Source organism: Bufo bufo, chromosome 4, assembly GCF_905171765.1.
Source record: "Bufo bufo chromosome 4, aBufBuf1.1, whole genome shotgun sequence".
In the NCBI taxonomy this organism is placed as follows: Eukaryota; Metazoa; Chordata; class Amphibia; order Anura; family Bufonidae; genus Bufo; species Bufo bufo.
Genome location: NC_053392.1, coordinates 148,773,133 through 148,789,690, shown reverse-complemented (window position 1 = coordinate 148,789,690; position 16,558 = coordinate 148,773,133). Strand labels below are relative to the sequence as shown.

General features: G+C 50.7%; 1 protein-coding gene across 1 annotated transcript in view; it reads right to left on the bottom strand.

Moving 5' to 3' along the window:
- HLTF (helicase like transcription factor) overlaps positions 1–16,558 on the bottom strand; it is a 133,701-nt gene that overhangs the window by 23,471 nt on the left and 93,672 nt on the right. Inside the window, exons 17-18 of the mRNA XM_040428034.1 lie at positions 7,984–8,163; positions 986–1,110 (exon numbers count right to left, since the gene is read on the bottom strand). Of these exons, the coding sequence (XP_040283968.1) occupies positions 986–1,110; positions 7,984–8,163 (305 nt within the window). The remainder of the gene's footprint in view (positions 1–985; positions 1,111–7,983; positions 8,164–16,558) is intronic.

The following is a 16,558-nucleotide window of genomic DNA, read 5'->3' as shown; positions in this document are numbered from 1 at the left end:
CACATATACAAGTTATATACATTTACTACACTATATACGCATACATTTATCTTTGGAGCTTTCAGCTCCAATGCAGATTACATCAATTTGCAGAGGCCATTACTGCTCTGTACCATACCAGAAAAAAACTGCAGCCATAGGATGGGGATACATATAGGACTGAGGGTCTCCTGCAAGCTTCTTGATCTGCCGTAGGCCCTGCATTGTTAACAAGCTTACTGCACCAAACACTACAACGGCAGAAGCTCCCGCTGCTGCAAAGGCGGAGCTGCTGTGTACTGTATGCTACAGCCGATACACACAATATATAGAACCAAATGCCTTTTTAAATCAGCTCACTAGGAGGGCCCCTCCCCAGGATGCAAAGTCAGTATGTCTGCCTCTGGTGCTGGGATAAGGGTGGTTTAATCCAGAAGTCCGGCAGAGGAACAGACTACTGGAGTTACTGTATCCAGCATATCCGGACACCACCAGATTCCAGTTTACTATAATGGGATGCGGTAGCTTTCCAGCATAAATGCTGGCTTTCTGCTGGAAAAATAGTGCCTGCAGAATAACGCCGTTTATGCAGGAAACCCGCCAGATCCCATTATTGTGAATGGGAATCCAGAAGTGCTGGGCTATGCCGGATACAGTAACTCTAGGAGTCTGCTTCTCTGCCAGAACAGACTACCGGATTTACCTACTGCCAATATGAAATTGCCATTATTACCATTTTATATGCCATTGCACATCAGCGTAGCAATAAATAGCGGGAGCATGCAATTCCGTAGATAAGGCGTCTCCAAGTTTTATACTCTGAGATCTTGTCTTGCGTTGGGAAAGGTGGTATTTAAGATTTTGTGCTAAACCAATCTTGATGAAGAGATCTAGACAGACGCCAAAGCTTGCCATTTGTGATCATCTTCTCAGTTAGCCATTAAATAGTATTAACTATGGAGGATCTATCTACTGGTTAGCAAGGTACAAATAGATTTTTCCTCACCTGCAAGAGAAGCTGAAGACGAACTGCTTGAAACAAGATGGGGATGACAGCAAAGCTGCCTTAATCGCACCAGCACAGCAAGCACATCGGCGTAGTGTGTCAGGACAGTCCCTTCATTAAAGTATCTAGAGATTTACAATATATGGAAACACAATGTTAAACATAGTATTAGTCACAATTTCCCACATTTACTAATGTGAGCACATCCAGATTTTATTACGTGACACGGAGGCTCCTATTGCTATCTCTTTCTTTACTTCAAATCATAGCAGCAAAGAACAACCATATCAATCAAAATGATAACCATGGTAACAAACCCCTCCCCACGGGCCCAGTATAATAGTCCTGGTCTCAGTAAACTCCCTATTTCTTTGCTGCTCTTCTCACAGATAAGTAGATTGTTTTTTTTTCTTGTTTGCATCTGTGGGATTAATATATATATAGTTGATATAGATTTATATATATTTTATCCTTGTGTGCTTGTTCTCCCCCTTTGCTGGGGAGTATAATTATATTTATATCTTTTGTCCCTTAGTGTTTATGGGATAGTTTTGCTCCGCTTTTATCCTCTTGCACCGTTCATTTGTCCCCTTGGGGTTTTTTCCCTGGCTTATCTCCCTTAGACTTTGCCTCGGAGCCCACCACCTTCTCCTACCTGCGTTTCACTTGCTTCTGGTCCGCATCACGACTTCTTCTGAGGCGGCCGAAGTCTCGTGAGATATCGGCCGCCATTTCCTCCTTCTTCACCTGCTGTGATTTCGCGCTTCTTCACCGCTCTGTGAACGCGGCGAGATCTCGCGGTAATTAGCGAGATCTCGGCCGTCCCCTTCACAGTGCTCCGGAGCTTCTCTACACCTGTTCTGCTTCCTGCCGGTCGGCTGCGGTCTGAGCTAGCCTGTTCGTTTTTTTTACCAGATAGCCCTGCATCTGCCCCATTGTTGTGTCTATCTCCCTGTTTTTTTTTATTCTTTGTCCGGTTTCTAGTTTTACCTTGCTGGCTCATAGAGTAGTTTGGGGGCTATGTTTAAGGATAGTATGCGTGGGAATCTCACTGTCACTGAGGTTATGGAAGAAGTCCCTCATGCCCTGGAGTCAGGTGCCACTTCCAGTGATGCACAATCTCTGGCGATTCAGCGATCTGTAGCTGCAGCGATTCAAGCTGCTATGGGATCCATGTCCTCGGCCATTTCTCATTCCATCTCAGAGGCCCTTATGGCTCGCCCTTCCTCCTCCAAACCTTCTGACTGCCCCATACCATTAAGGCCTCAGGCATCTGAACCAGAGTTGCCAGCCTCCAGAAACAATAGGATTGGTGGGGAAAGTGCCACCCAGGATGGCGCGAATCGATCGCGCAAGAGAGCCTACGCCCCCCCAGGCAGAAAAGGCGAGGCAGTGGAAATGCGCAAGAGCGCAGCATGACAGTGGTTCGGATTCCGAACTCGCTTCTGATGAGGAGGCTCAGTCCCAGTCTTTTGACTTTGCAGATATGGAGGAGGAGGAACCTTTGGATGCTGACCTGCCGAGTCCATCCTCAGTATCAGCTACACCACTTGCCACCTCCATTGAGCTTCCCTTGGAATCCTCGGCGGCAATTTTGGATCCTTCGGGTGAACAACTCTTCGACCCGGATGCACTCCATCATCCGAGGTCAGCGGAGTGGCTCCCGTCCTCCCACGTAGCCAGATACTTAGAGGCCCGTGTTCGTCAAGCTCTTTCAAAAGAGGCGCGAAATAAGCTTAAGGCTGAGTGCCCCAGACCCATCGTTCCCAACAAGGTCTGTGATACGCCCATAGTTGACCCAAAGATGTGTCAATTTTTAGCTAAATCGGGCTGGAATCCTAGGAAAGGCCTTAAAGTCCTGTCAGGACAAATTGTTGGACCTTTTGAGTCAACTCACTAAGATTTTTGAACTGGCAGAGTCGGACAGAACCCAGAATACTCTGGTGGATCCGGAGGAGCTCCGGGGATGGGTACAACGTGCCGTATGCATCACGAGCAACGTGAATACCTCGCTATCTATCGAGAGACGCAAGGCTATCCTCTTCAAAATTGAGCCTAAGCTTTCAAATTTAGCCCTAACAGAGGCAGGTAAAGAGGCCTAGGGGTTACTTTTTGGAGACTCCTTCATAAAGGATCTGTCTCGCTTTGTGGGAGCCTTCACCGCCCTTGATAAGGCCCAGACGTCCATGAGGCGAGTCTTTCAGGGTCCGGTCTCTAACAGGGCCGGCAGCTCTAGGGGCCGCCTGTCCGGCCGATCGTCTTACCAGACCCGTGGATCGGGTCGAGGCTCCTTCTCTTATAGACCATCCAACCAGGAATTCCGGCAGCCTCCCGCCTTTTTTCCCGCCCGCGGTTCTTCATGGCGATCCCGTGGAGCCAGAGGATCTTCTTCCAGACGTCCTTTCGGTAAGTCAGATCCCATCGTCTTCTTGGGTGGAGGGCAGGCTCCGTCTTTTTTCCCATGTCTGGTCAACCATCACTACCGACCCATGGGTCCTCTCTACCGTCCAAGGGTTCTTCATAGAGCTGGATTGTCCTCGGGTCCAGATCCCTGCCCCACACCCTGTGGTTCTCCCCACCCCAAAGCGCCTGTTACACGAGGAGTTGACAGCGCTGTTTCAGAAGGGTGCCAAAGAACGGGCTCCCTCTTCATCCGGGGGAATCATCAGCAGTATGTACCTAGTGGCCAAAAAAGGAGGCCAGATGCGACCCGTGATCAACCTCCGGGCACTAAACGCCTTCGTGCAATATCGGCATTTCAAGATGGAGGGCATTCACCTCCTCAGGGACATGCTCCTCCACGGAGATTGGATGGTCAAGCTAAACCTAAAAGATGCCTACCTGACGGTACCGGTCGCCAAGTCATCCAGGGATCTCCTTAGTTTCCGCTAGAACATGGAGGTGTGGAGGCTCACATGTCTACCCTTCGGGCTCTTCAGCCCCTTGGTGCTTCACCAAGCTTCTGCGCCCAGTCATATCCTGTCTCCGCAGTCGGGGGATTCGCCTGATTATTTATCTAGACGATATCCTTATCATGGCCCAGAGGCCTGCCGTCCTGCTTACTCATCTGCAGTGGTCGATGGATCTGTTGTCTCGGTTGGGGTTCCTCCTCAATCTGGAGAAGTCGTCTCTTACTCCTGCCCAATCCATCGAATTCTTGGGCTTCACTATCAATTCCACTACGGAGACCCTCAGCCTCCTGCTCTCCAAGGTTCGTGCCATCCGCAAGGAGCTTCTCCACACTCTCTCCCTTCCTCAGGTCTCCTTACATCACCTAGCCCGCATCATAGGGCTCCTCTCATCGTCCATCCAGGCGGTCTTTCCAGCACCGCTACACTATCGAGGCATGCAACGCCTCAAGATTGCCCACCATCAGGCGGGGGCATCTTATGCGGATTTGATCACCTTGGACCTCTTCGCATCCCGTTTGAACGCCCAGCTTCCGCGGTTCTAGAGCTGGCGTCCGGATCCGGACGCGGTCGATGCGTTTCTACAGGACTGGTCCGGACACCTCGCTTACGCTTTCCCTCCATTTGCTATGATTCCCCGGGTTTTGGCTCAGGTCCGCCTTCAGGGTGCGGCTCTCGTCCTCATAGTCCCGTTCTGGACCACCCAGTCGTGGTTTCCCCAGCTTCTGGAGTGCCTGATCCAATGCCCTCTACTTCTACCAGTTTTCCCGGACCTCCTATTGGATCCGTCAGGTCTAGGACATCATCTCGTTCTCGAAGACTCCCTACAACTCCTAGCTTGCAAGATTTCGGGGAACCCTGGGACGTCGCTGGAATTTTGGAATCAACTAGACGCCTATTGGACGAGGCATGGGCTCCTGGAACCAGACGGTCTTATCGGGCAGCCTGGAAGTCTTGGGCTAGTTGGTGCCTGGCTAGGCACCTGGATCCCGTTTCAGCTCCTGTAACTGAAATTCTCCAATTTCTGACATCACACTTCGATGAGGGAAAGGCATACCGCACGATCAACCTGTACCGTTCCACCATTTCCGCCTCTCACCGGGTGTTTGAGGGATCCCCGGCGGGTCAACACCCTCTAGTATGCCGTCTTCTCAAAGGTTCCCGCCTTTCTCGTCCTCCTAGACCTCGTTTCTCCTCTACCTGGGATGTCTCCTCTGTACTCTCCTTATTTTCCTCGTGGCCATCTAATGCGGACCTTTCTCTTCGCCAGCTTTCTGCTAAGTTGGTCTCTCTGTTTTGCTTAATCTCTTGCAAGAGAGTCTCAGATGTCCGCGCTCTAGATCATGACGCTCGCTCTTTTACTCCCGACAGGGTCGTGTTTAACATCACGCGTCGCACCAAGACCAACATTCGGTCTGTCTCGTATCCTAGCTTCCCGGATGTTTCGGCTCTCTGCCCGGTAGCCTGTCTCCGAGAATATGAGGTTTGTACAGATCCTTATCGCTCCCCTGCCTGTCCTCAGCTTTTTCTGTCATACCACCGACCCTTTAATCCTGTCACCACGGTCACGCTGGCCCGTTGGGTAAAGTGGATTAGGTCTTTGGCGGGAGTGGATACTTCGGTTTTCACGGCACATTCCGCTAGAGGAGCTTCGGCGACCTCTATGGCCGTGGCAGGGGCGCGTTTGGAGGACATTATGAGACTGGCAGATTGGTCACGCGTTTCTACATTTCGGGAGTTCTAATTCCGGCCTGCAGTTCATGTTTATTCCTCTGTGGTAAGTCAGCTTTAAACTCGCAATAGGAGCCTCCGTGTCATGTAATAAAATTGCATGATTTTCCTAACTTGTGACGTAAAGTCATGATTTTATTAAGGACACGGAGGCGAGTATTGCCCCTTCCCTTATTCTACCCCCCCTAGTTTGGGATTTTGGCTTCAGTTGTTATCTATGTATTTTGTTTTGTGCTAATACATTGTTATTTTACTGTATGCACTGGGCTATGGACTGCTGAATTGTTAACATTCATTCCAAGAACGTTTCCTACCTTTTTTCTTGTTCTCTTTTTACACAGGATGAGCTTGCCGGGTTCCGCCTGCTTTCAGTGGTGATTTGGTTTTATTCTCCAGCATCGTTCTTCTGTTGAGGAGTTATCGTTCCGTTAGAGTTATGCCTCGGATTCTAGGGGTGGAGTGTTGTTGTTCGCACGTTCAGAGTTCCAGAGGAGTGTCATCATCAAAGAAAGAGGAGGAGTTTACTGAGACCAGGACTATTATACTGGGCCCGTGGGGAGGGGTTTGTTACCATGGTTATCATTTTGATTGATATGGTTGTTCTTTGCTGCTATGATTTGAAGTAAAGAAAGGGATAGCAATACTCGCCTCCGTGTCCTTAATAAAATCATGACTTTACGTCACAAGTTAGGAAAATCATGCAATTTTTGTAAATTGCGCACAATTGTGACAGAATTTGGCCCATTCCTGGCACATCAGGTTTTACAAAAATCCACTGCTCCGAGCTCACGAAGGAGTGTGGCTTGAAGAGGACCGGCCACAAGGTTAACTATTTAAAACAGAATTGCATGAATTATTGCTCCTGGTTCCACCACTATCTAGATATGGCCCCCAATGTCTACCATGCGTTATGTAATGTGACTGTGGTAAGCCACGGGGCCAACCACCAGGGCTCTTCCACCAAGGTGGAGTCCTCTTCATATCTTTGAACGAGGACAGTGTTAGAGTGACAAGTTCAGCATGATCTCATGAGGTGTAGCTTATCTCAGCCACTCGAAGCAGAGGGACCCTGCTCAAGGACAGTGTCAGAACGGTGAAGATGACTCCATCTTGGGAGAAGACTCCTGGTGGCTACCCTCTTGGCTAACCAATTATTTACATGCCAGAAACATTTGTTGCCATATCTCAAAGGGGGAGCCCAGGAAGAAAAATAACACATTGGAGTATTCAGGCCAGCAGTGATAATTCAGAAGGGTATTTAACCTGATGACAGATCCTGTTTACCAGAAAACAGGGAGATTCCCAAGATTCAACAATCTGGTCCAAAAATTGTGGAACAATTCTGGCTTAAAATTATGTTTGTCAACAATTTAGACAAAAAAAAAGTGTCCATCATCCAGCACAATCCTCTGAGATAAATCTAGTGAATGTCCTGACAGCCAGTCTAAATTTATACCACCTACAGGATTAGCAAATCTGCCCCAATCATTTCAAAGTAGTAAATAAATCAGTACAGTAAATTCATAAAATCTCCCAATTCTCCCATTTTAGTCAACTGGCTAACTGCTGGGATTTGTCGAGCCCTTATACAAGAAAGTTACAAAATGCTATTTTGTAGTATTTTCCAGTATCAAAAATATCCAGAATCTGATAAAGAACCCACATTGTTAGTTAGGTACAAAATGTAGACAGCCCGATCCCTTTTCTTCACCCCAATACATATTAAATGATCAACTGGTCCCACTACCTGGCAGATTCATCAGACAGACATCTAATGTGTATGAGCAGCTTAACAGGGTACACAATAATCTGGTGACAAAATAAGTGAGGCACAGAATACACCGACATTAGTTTACATAGAGGTCTCAACATGGAAACACAAGCAGCAGATGTGCCCCCTAAACCAGCTTGAACAAATCCTTTCTTAGGCCTAGTTCACACTTCAGTGATTTGATCAGTGATTTCCATCAGTGATTGTGAGCCAAAACCAGGTGCGGCTCTAAACACAGAATAGCAGCAAATGTTTCTATGATGCCTAGTTTCTGTGTAGGCTCCACTGATGGAAAGTGTGGACCAGGCCTTGTATGTGGCCTCTGGTGTTGGAATCCATCACGCTCTTTACCTGACTTCTGACTCCCACTCTCAGGTATAATAGTAATTAGTAACAAGTTACAGTACAGTTCTGCCATCTGACACTCCGCTGTCCTGCGCTTTCAAGTGGCTCTGTGTCGTGGCTAACTGGAGGGAATCACACACTGGGGTCATCTTCCATCACATCCACATGGATGTAGAATAAAGAAATGCAACAAACAGGATGGATCATGAACTGGAACACTTATGAACTGTAAATCACATCACCTTCCAATAATAGCTTTTCCTTCGTTTTGCATAGATTCGTAGATTTTTCGCTCTTCTGTAGACAGTTTGACATACTGGATATAAACTTTGCGCTCTGGTAGTTCCAGGACAGGTTTCCCTTTGACTTTGGAGGTCTTTGTTCTTCGTAGTGTGACGTTTTTAACAAGTGCTTGAAGACGTCTAAAGGAAGTAATACATACACATAAAACGAGATTGAATTACATATGGAAACTACTAGCTCATTACCACTATGTCAATAACCCCCTGCGGAGGTAATCAATATGTTCTAACACCCATAAAAAAAAATTGTTTCCGTCTACGGAGCTGTTTAAGGTTTTTTCCAGGGCGGGCTGTAGTTTTACTACATTTTGGGTTGGAGTTTTAAATATTTGTGTTTTTCATATTTTTAATCCTTAAATTTTTTTGTTCTGATCAGTAAACAGAGGGAGCTCCCTCCTAACTGCTCACATGCTGCAGTCATTGTTGACCAAATAATGTGAAAGGTTGAATGTCCAGGATTGAAGTAACCTCCAATCCCGGTCATTGCAGCCGGGTGCCAGCTGTATTACACAGACAGCACCGGCCACATACGAAGCTCTTCAGCCCACTCCATACTTCCCCTGCATGCAAATGATATACACTTACAGTTAATACATTTGGCTGGATCACAAGACCTCTATGTAACCAGCATGCAAGTTTAACTGCAATCTTCCCTTATTGTTGTTGGTGCTGAGCCCACAGACAGATGACAACCCGTGTACTGGTTAGTAGCTAGCTCAGACAACTTCCAGCAGTCTACAGCACATCACTGCTGCAAACCTGAAGTTCTGCCAAGCAAATACCACAGTGCAGCACAATATACCGCCCCAGCAGAACCAAATACCACAGTGCAGCACAATATACTGCCCCAGCAGAACCAAATACCACAGTGCAGCACAATATACCGCCCCAGCAGAACCAAATACCACAGTGTAGCACAATGTACCGCCCCAGCAGAACCAAATAGCACAGTGCAGCACAATGTACCGCCCCAGCAGAACCAAATACCACAGTGTAGCACAATATACCGCCCCAGCAGAACCAAATATCAGTGCAGCACAATATACTGCCCCAACAAAAAAAAATAAAAAAACGAGATTTTTGTATAACTTACCAGTAAAATCTCTTTCTCGCTCTTTCCTTGGGGGACACAGAAGACCTTGGGTATAGCTCATCTCCCTAGGAGGCGTGACACTAAGTGAAGACTGTTAAGCCCCTCCTCCACAGCTATACCCTCAGCCTGGAGAGAGAGACTGCCAGTTGCGTGTCCAAGTAGTGAGAAAAGGCAAAGTCCAAAAAATTGGAACCAACAAGCCCACTACCCAAAGGGTAAAACAAACTCGGAAACAGTCAGAGAAGAACAACGAATGGGTGGGTGCTGTGTCCCCCAAGGAAAGAGCGAGAAAGAGATTTTACTGGTAAGTTATACAAAAATCTCGTTTTCTCGCCCAATTTCCTTGGGGGACACAGAAGACCTTGGGACGTTCAAAAGCAGTCCAAAGGGGGAGGGACCACAGCACCAAGGCGAAGCACCCGAAGGCATCAAAAAAACCCGCCGCCTGCAGACCAGGCGGCCCAAGGCAGCATACGCCGAAGCCCGAGTATGCACCCTGTAGAACTCGGTAAGGTGTGCAAGGAAGACCAGTGACCGCCTTGCACAAATGGATGGCCGAAGCCTAAAGCCTCCGGCCCAGGAAAAAACCGACGGCCCTGGCCAAATGAATGGTGACACCAAAAGCAGAACCCTGCCCTTGGTGCGGCAACCACAACAAGAGCCACTCTGAGAAAGCGGAAGAAAGCCACCCTGGAGGCCGTCAACCCTTTGCTCGGACCTCCTGGAAACATAAGAGACCGAACGTCGACAAGAGTCGGAGATCTCCAAGTAAAAACTGCAAGGCCCAAACAACGTCCAAATCGGTGAAGTGTCCGTTCCCGGGGGGGGGGGGGAAGGGGAGGACGACTGCCTCAATGAAATGAAGGACAAATACCACCTTCAGAAGGAAGGAAGAGACGGAATGGAGAACAGTCCTGTCCTGGGGGAAGACAGAAGGCTCGGAACAAGAAGGGCCGCCACTCAGGCACCCGTCAGAGACACGATGGCTACAGAAACCCAACCGTACAGGACAGAAGGAGTAGAGAGAACTTCTGTAACGGCTCCAAGGAAAAATTGGAGCGCCAAGAGCCCAGTATGTAGTTCCCAGGACGGTACCGGAGGGCAGTACAAAGGAACCCAAGAGCCGCTCCATGGAAGAAGTTCCTGACAGGCCCAGAGGGACGGGGAACGCTGAAAGAGGAAGGACAGGAATGACACTTGATACTTCAAGCAACAGAGTCCCAGCCCCAGGTCCAGGCCGGACTGGAGAAAGACAGAACCATGGAGAAAGGCAGAGTGGGGGAACGCCCAGCTTCCCACAGAACCCCAGGTAAAGCCCTAAGTCCTACCACAGATCCTGGACGAAAAACTCGGCTAGAAGCGAACACTAGCGAGCCCACTAGAGTCGCCTGGGCAAGCGGGTGAAAACCCAATGATCAGGCGCGGACCAGTAACACGGGTAGAACAGTCGGTAGAACTGGTCCCGTCGGCCCCCGAGCAAGGTTGTCCCGTATCCCCCCAGAGTGGGGAAGCAGAAGGACAAACGGACAGGAACCGAAGGGTCCGCCCAGCAACCGCCAGGACAAGACAGGCTAAAGCCAAAGCCAATGTAGCCACCACAGGAAGACAGACTACAGTTCCGGTGTGGGAGATCAAAAGACAATCCTGACCAAATGGTAGTCCTCCCAAGTTACCGAGAAGGTGAATCCAAAGCCGAAACATTGCCTAGAATGGAAAAAAAACGCAATCTGTACCCAGCGGGAGGACAGAAAGCGGTAGACCCGGTAACTAGGCACACAGCTAGTACAGCCAGTGTGGACAAGGGAGACTGAAAAGGAACACCATAACCATCCAAATGAACAAACATGCTCTCCCCAGAGGGAAGGACAGTGAAGGAACAGCCTCTGAAGCGTGGCCGGAACAGACGCCACATCGGAATGATCTGTACCGAGTGGGAGTCAAACAGAGCCGGCGAGAAAAGGCAGGCGAGACAGAGGCCGGTATAACACCCTCCAACCAAAAAAGGGGGAGTGGGCAACAGAGAGGCCATAGGACAGCTCAAAAGCAGAACACCGCTACACAGAGACGCCCGGTTCACCGCCACGCAGAAGGCGAATACCCTGAAGAACCCAAGGTAGAGGTCCCCCGGACCTGTATAAGCGAGCACCCAAGAGAAGTTGGGTGACCTTCCCAAGAAGAGCGGCCCGAACCTGGTAGCAGATCAGACTGAAGCACCGAGGGCGCCAATCCGGAAAGAATCATACCACACTGCACCAGAATGATCTCCTTAGAGAATAGTGCAAGGCTTGCGGCAATCATCGTATCCCAAGAGAAAAAGAATGTCGCAGGAGGAAGGAGGCTACGTACGAGTAGCCCCGTAAGCAGTGAGAAGGCCAACCCACCTACAGGACGAGAAGGCATACACGGCCCAAACAACGCACAAGAACGTCCGCTCACTGCAAAAATATAACACCGCGAAGAGGGCCAGCCACAGAGTGCCACAGTATCTACGGGAGTGCAAACTGAAAGGAGTTATGCACAAGACTAATATGGAATGCGATGGAACGCAAACTGACCGCCCCGAAAGGGAGGAAATGTACCTGGCAAACTGCAGTGGGCAAGAATGCAAAGGCCTGCCCCAAAAAGGGGGAGATGCCCAAGGCCGTACCTACGTCAGAGAAGTAGGGCATACCATACTTCGCCCAGAAAGGCGCCATGCACATGGCCACACAGTATCCAGCAGAAACGCAGGAGGTCCACCTAGGGAAAAGGGGGACATGCATAGGGCTATCCTAGCATTAAGTGAGTGTGCAACAATTCACCCAACACCGAAATTTCGTGAGAGTGTAACTACTCCGCCAATGAAGGGAAACATGTGCAAGTCCAGTACAGCACATACAAGGACAGCCTTGAATCTTGTGAGCGTGCAAAATTCCACCCATGGAATGAGGGGTGGTCACGCACAAGGCCAGCACCGTATCCAAGGGGAGCGCAAGCGTTCCGCCCATGTTAGAGGCCATGCTCAAGGCCAGCAACGTATCTGGTGAGCGTAGTATGCCGCCCAGAAAAGGAAGGGGGGGGGGGGGGGGGAAATCATGCACAAGGCCAGCATCGCATTCAGGGAGAATGCGAGCAGTCGGTGAGAATGTGTGTATGCCACCTGAAGGAGGCATGCCCATGGCCGGCAGCGAATCCAGTGAGAGTGCGTACACCGCACACGGAAGGGTGGTCCTGATGTGGCCGACGGTGGATCCAGAGAGAGTGCATGTATAGGGGTCATGCACATGGCCAACAATGTACAGGCGAGAGAACAACCACCGACCGAGGGAGTGTATGTATGCCGCCACCCGGGAAGGAGGCATGCCCAAGGCTGGTAGTGAATCCAATGAGAGTACATCATATCGCCTATGGAAGGTGGTCATGCACATGGCTGGCAGTGAATCCAGTGAGAGTGCCGAATGCCGTCCACAGAAGGGAGTCATGCCTATGGCAGGCAGCGAATCCAGAGAGAGTGCAGCGTTCCGCCTAAGGAAGGGGGTCGTGCACATGGCCAGCACCGTATCCGGTGAAGTGCAGTATTCCGCCTAAAAAAGGGGGGTCACGCACATGATCGGCAACGAATCCAGTGAGAGTGTAGCGTTCCGCCTATGGAAGGGGGGCACGCACATGGCCGGCAGCTAATCCAGTGAGAGTGCAGAGTTCCGCCTAAGGAAGGGGGTCGTGCACATGGCCAGCACCGTATCCGGTGAAAGTGCAGTATTCCGCCTAAAAAAGGGGGGTCATGCACATGATCGGCAACGAATCCAGTGAGAGTGTAGCGTTCCGCCTATGGAAGGGGGGCACGCACATGGCCAGCAGCGAATCCAGTGAGAGTGCCGTGTTCCACCTATGTAAGGGGGACGTGCACATGGCCAGCATTGTATCCGGAGAAACTGCAGTAGGCCGCCAAAGAAAGGGGGATCATGCACAAGGCCAACCCGCAGTTAGGGAGAGTGCAGTATCCCGCCCAGGAGGGGGATCCTGCACATGGCAGGCACCATAACTGGAGAGGGTGACGAATGTTGCCTACAGAAAAGGCATGCACCTTGACCAGCGCCGTAGCGCGGAGAGGGCAAAAAAAAACCCAGAAGGGGAAAAAAGAACCTGGCAGCGCCGCAGCCGGGGAGCGCGACACCATGCCGCCTATGGAAGGGGGGCATGTATACAGGCAGCACTCAGAGATGAGGCTGCAGCGTCCTGCGCAGCCCACAAGTCATATATATAATAAATAATTTTTTATTTTTTTTTTAACACACAGCCTCACTGAGGCAGATGCCACCTACAGGGCACAGATCCACCCATACAGGCCCATCCTCTGTGGGCGGGGGAACCTCCAGGCGGGAAAAATTCGCGCCTGGAGAAGTTCCAGCCCCCTCCAACAGAGGCCTGAATTTTTGCGGCCTAGTAGGCCGTGAAGCTGGGGCCTAAATTTTTAGCGGCGCCCGGCGAACCGGGGCCGCACAGTATTTAAAGTAGCGGCCGGGCCTACAGAGCGGCACATACCGGCCGCGGGTGCCCACCCCGCGGGCCGGAAGAGCCGGGGCCTAAATTTTTAGCGGCGCCCGGCTGACCGGGGCCGCAAGTACTTAAAGTACCAGCCGGGCCTACGGAGCGGCACATACCGGCCGCGGGTGCCCACCCCGCGAGCCGGGGACCCGGATAGAGCGGGATCGTCTTGAAGTGGAACACAAGACTTCGGCGCCCGGCCGACCGGAAGGTTCCGACGGTCGGCCGGGGCTGTTGAAGCGCTCCTTTGCAGGCCGCGGTGCCCACCCAGGTGTCCGGAAGTCAGGACCCTGCACCCGGCAGCCATTTTACCCCTGGAGCGGGCCCCTGGCCTAGAACAGCGCTCCATATGATTTCACCCCTGCCGGCAGCTACAACCACCTTTCCCCTGGACCGGTGCCCGTGAGAGCAGGGAGGGTCAGTGGCAGCAAGGCGCGGGCCCTCTGGCCCTGAAGTAGTGGCCGGTAAGAGGGAGGGGGACCCTGAGACCGGGTCTGTGAGGGTGGGACGCCTGCATGACCCCTCCGTCAGGGGCAGCTAGGTGCGGACCTCCGCAGCTCCCTAGGCATTCCTCTTGTAGGAACAAGGGTGCCAATGACCTATGGAGGCCAGGAGAGAGGGAGCAGATGTCGCCCTGCGGCAGCCCAGGGCCAGCCTAGGTCTAGCAGGGACAGAAGGGTCCATAGGCCCAGGTAAGGGTCAGGCACGCAGGAGACCGAGGGGGGGGGTGGGGGACGTAGGGCTGGAGAAGCCAATCTCTCACCACAGCCGTCTTCACCCTCAGTCCGTTCCAGCAGGGTCGCCCCTTCAGCTACTGGCACCGTAGTGGCAGGACGCCGGGGGAGGGACTTGGCGTGCGGGCGACCCTTGCGCTGGCGGGATGCAGGGGAGCTGGGCTGCCCTGGTCCACCTTGCCTTCTGTGGGGGAGGCAGCAGTGCGGGTGACCGGCACTGGCGCAGCTCAACCCCGGGAGAAGCAGAGAGGTCTAGTGCGTCTCTGTTATCCCTGATGATCTGGAACAAAAAGAAAATAAAACAAAGTAAAAATCTAAAATTGAAACAAGGAGAAAGCAGCCCTGCAGAGCAGGGAGTGTCTTGCCTCCTTGGACACTAAGCAAAAACTGGCAGTCTCTCTCTCCAGGCTGAGGGTATAGCTGTGGAGGAGGGGCTTAACAGTCTTCACTTAGTGTCACGCCTCCTAGGGAGATGAGCTATACCCAAGGTCTTCTGTGTCCCCCAAGGAAATTGGGAGAGAAAATCACACTGCAGCACAATATATAACCCCAGCAGAACCAAATACCACAGTGCAGCACAATATACTGCCCCAACAGAACCAAATACCGCAGTGCAGCACAATATACTGCCCCAGCAGAACCAAATACCACAGTGCAGCACAAAATACCGCCCCAGCGCAGCACAATATACTGCCCCAGCAGAACCAAATACCAGTGTAGCACAATATACCGCCCCAGCAGAACAAAATTTCACAGTGCAGCACAATATACTGCCCTAACAGGACAAAAAAAAGAAAATCACTCTGCAGCACAATATATAACCCCAGCAGAACCAAATATCACAGTGCAGCACAATATATAACCCCAGCAGAACCAAATATCACAGTGCAGCACAATATATAACCCCAGCAGAACCAAATACCACAGTGCAGCACAATATACTGCCCAAGCAGAACCAAATGCCGCAGTGCAGCACAATAAACTGCCCCAGCAGAAGCAAATACCACAGTGCAGCACAATATACTGCTCCAGCAGAAGCAAATATCACAGTGCAGCACAATATATTGCTCCAGCAGAAGCAAATACCTTGGCAGAAGCTGCCCCTTCTGTGGCAGTCAGTGCCGGTAGATAAGGCCGAGACACCCAGAATTATAAATCATTATAATGCTGTGAGGTCCGGTCAAAGGAGTAGAGTCCTCTACGGGAATTCATGCTCCTACACAGATGTTTCATACCGTGAGCAGACTAGTCTGAAACCGGCAATAAAACTTCCCTCCAGTAACAGCAATAGTTGCCCAGCAATAATAATGCCCATATACTGCCCCCAGCAATAATAATGTCCCTATACTAGTTACAGCAATAATAATTCACCCTATAATTTCTCCAGTAATAATGCCCTATTGTACTCCCAGCAATAATAGTCCTCCTATTGTGCCCCAGGGACAATGCCCCCAATAAAGCCTCCAGTAATAATAACATCCCCTATTGAACCGCTGGTAATTGCAATGATCAACAGTGCACCCAGTAATGTCCTCTACAATGCCCCCCAGTAAAGTCCCTATAGTGTGCCCCCAATAATGTTCCCCACCACCACCCTCAGTGATGTCCCCAACATCGAGTTGCCAGAGTCCTGCTCTCCGCTAGAGTCTGCGATGCAGGCTGCAGTGCTCTTGCATAGGAGGCGGGTCGTGATGACAGGCAGCGACATCGTTGCTTTGTGACAGACTACGCCTGAGGCCTAAGAAGTTGAACATCAGGGCAGGAAACCCCCCACTCTTCACACAGTATTTAACTGCACAGCTATTCTGAGAAGAACAATACAGTTAAATGCCGGAGGGGGAACTTCTGTCGCCAGACGGGGACATAAGTATTTGGCGCTCCCAGTGTTGCCAGAGTGTTATGTACATGGCTGCCAGCCATAAGGAAGACTCGGAAGGCCCCCTGGGCATTGGTCTACAAATAAGAATAAATATAATTAAAATAAAAAACATTGGTACACATGATTTATGCCAGATTTGGTTTACCATTGCAGCCCATGGTAATATTGCTGTGTTCCTATTAAGCTCTGACACAAGGCTCAAAAAGAATTTTGCTATAGCAGTTCTGGGAAACTTCAGCAACCGAACAGCTCCCAAAATCTCATCAGGGGGACACCGGGTGCATG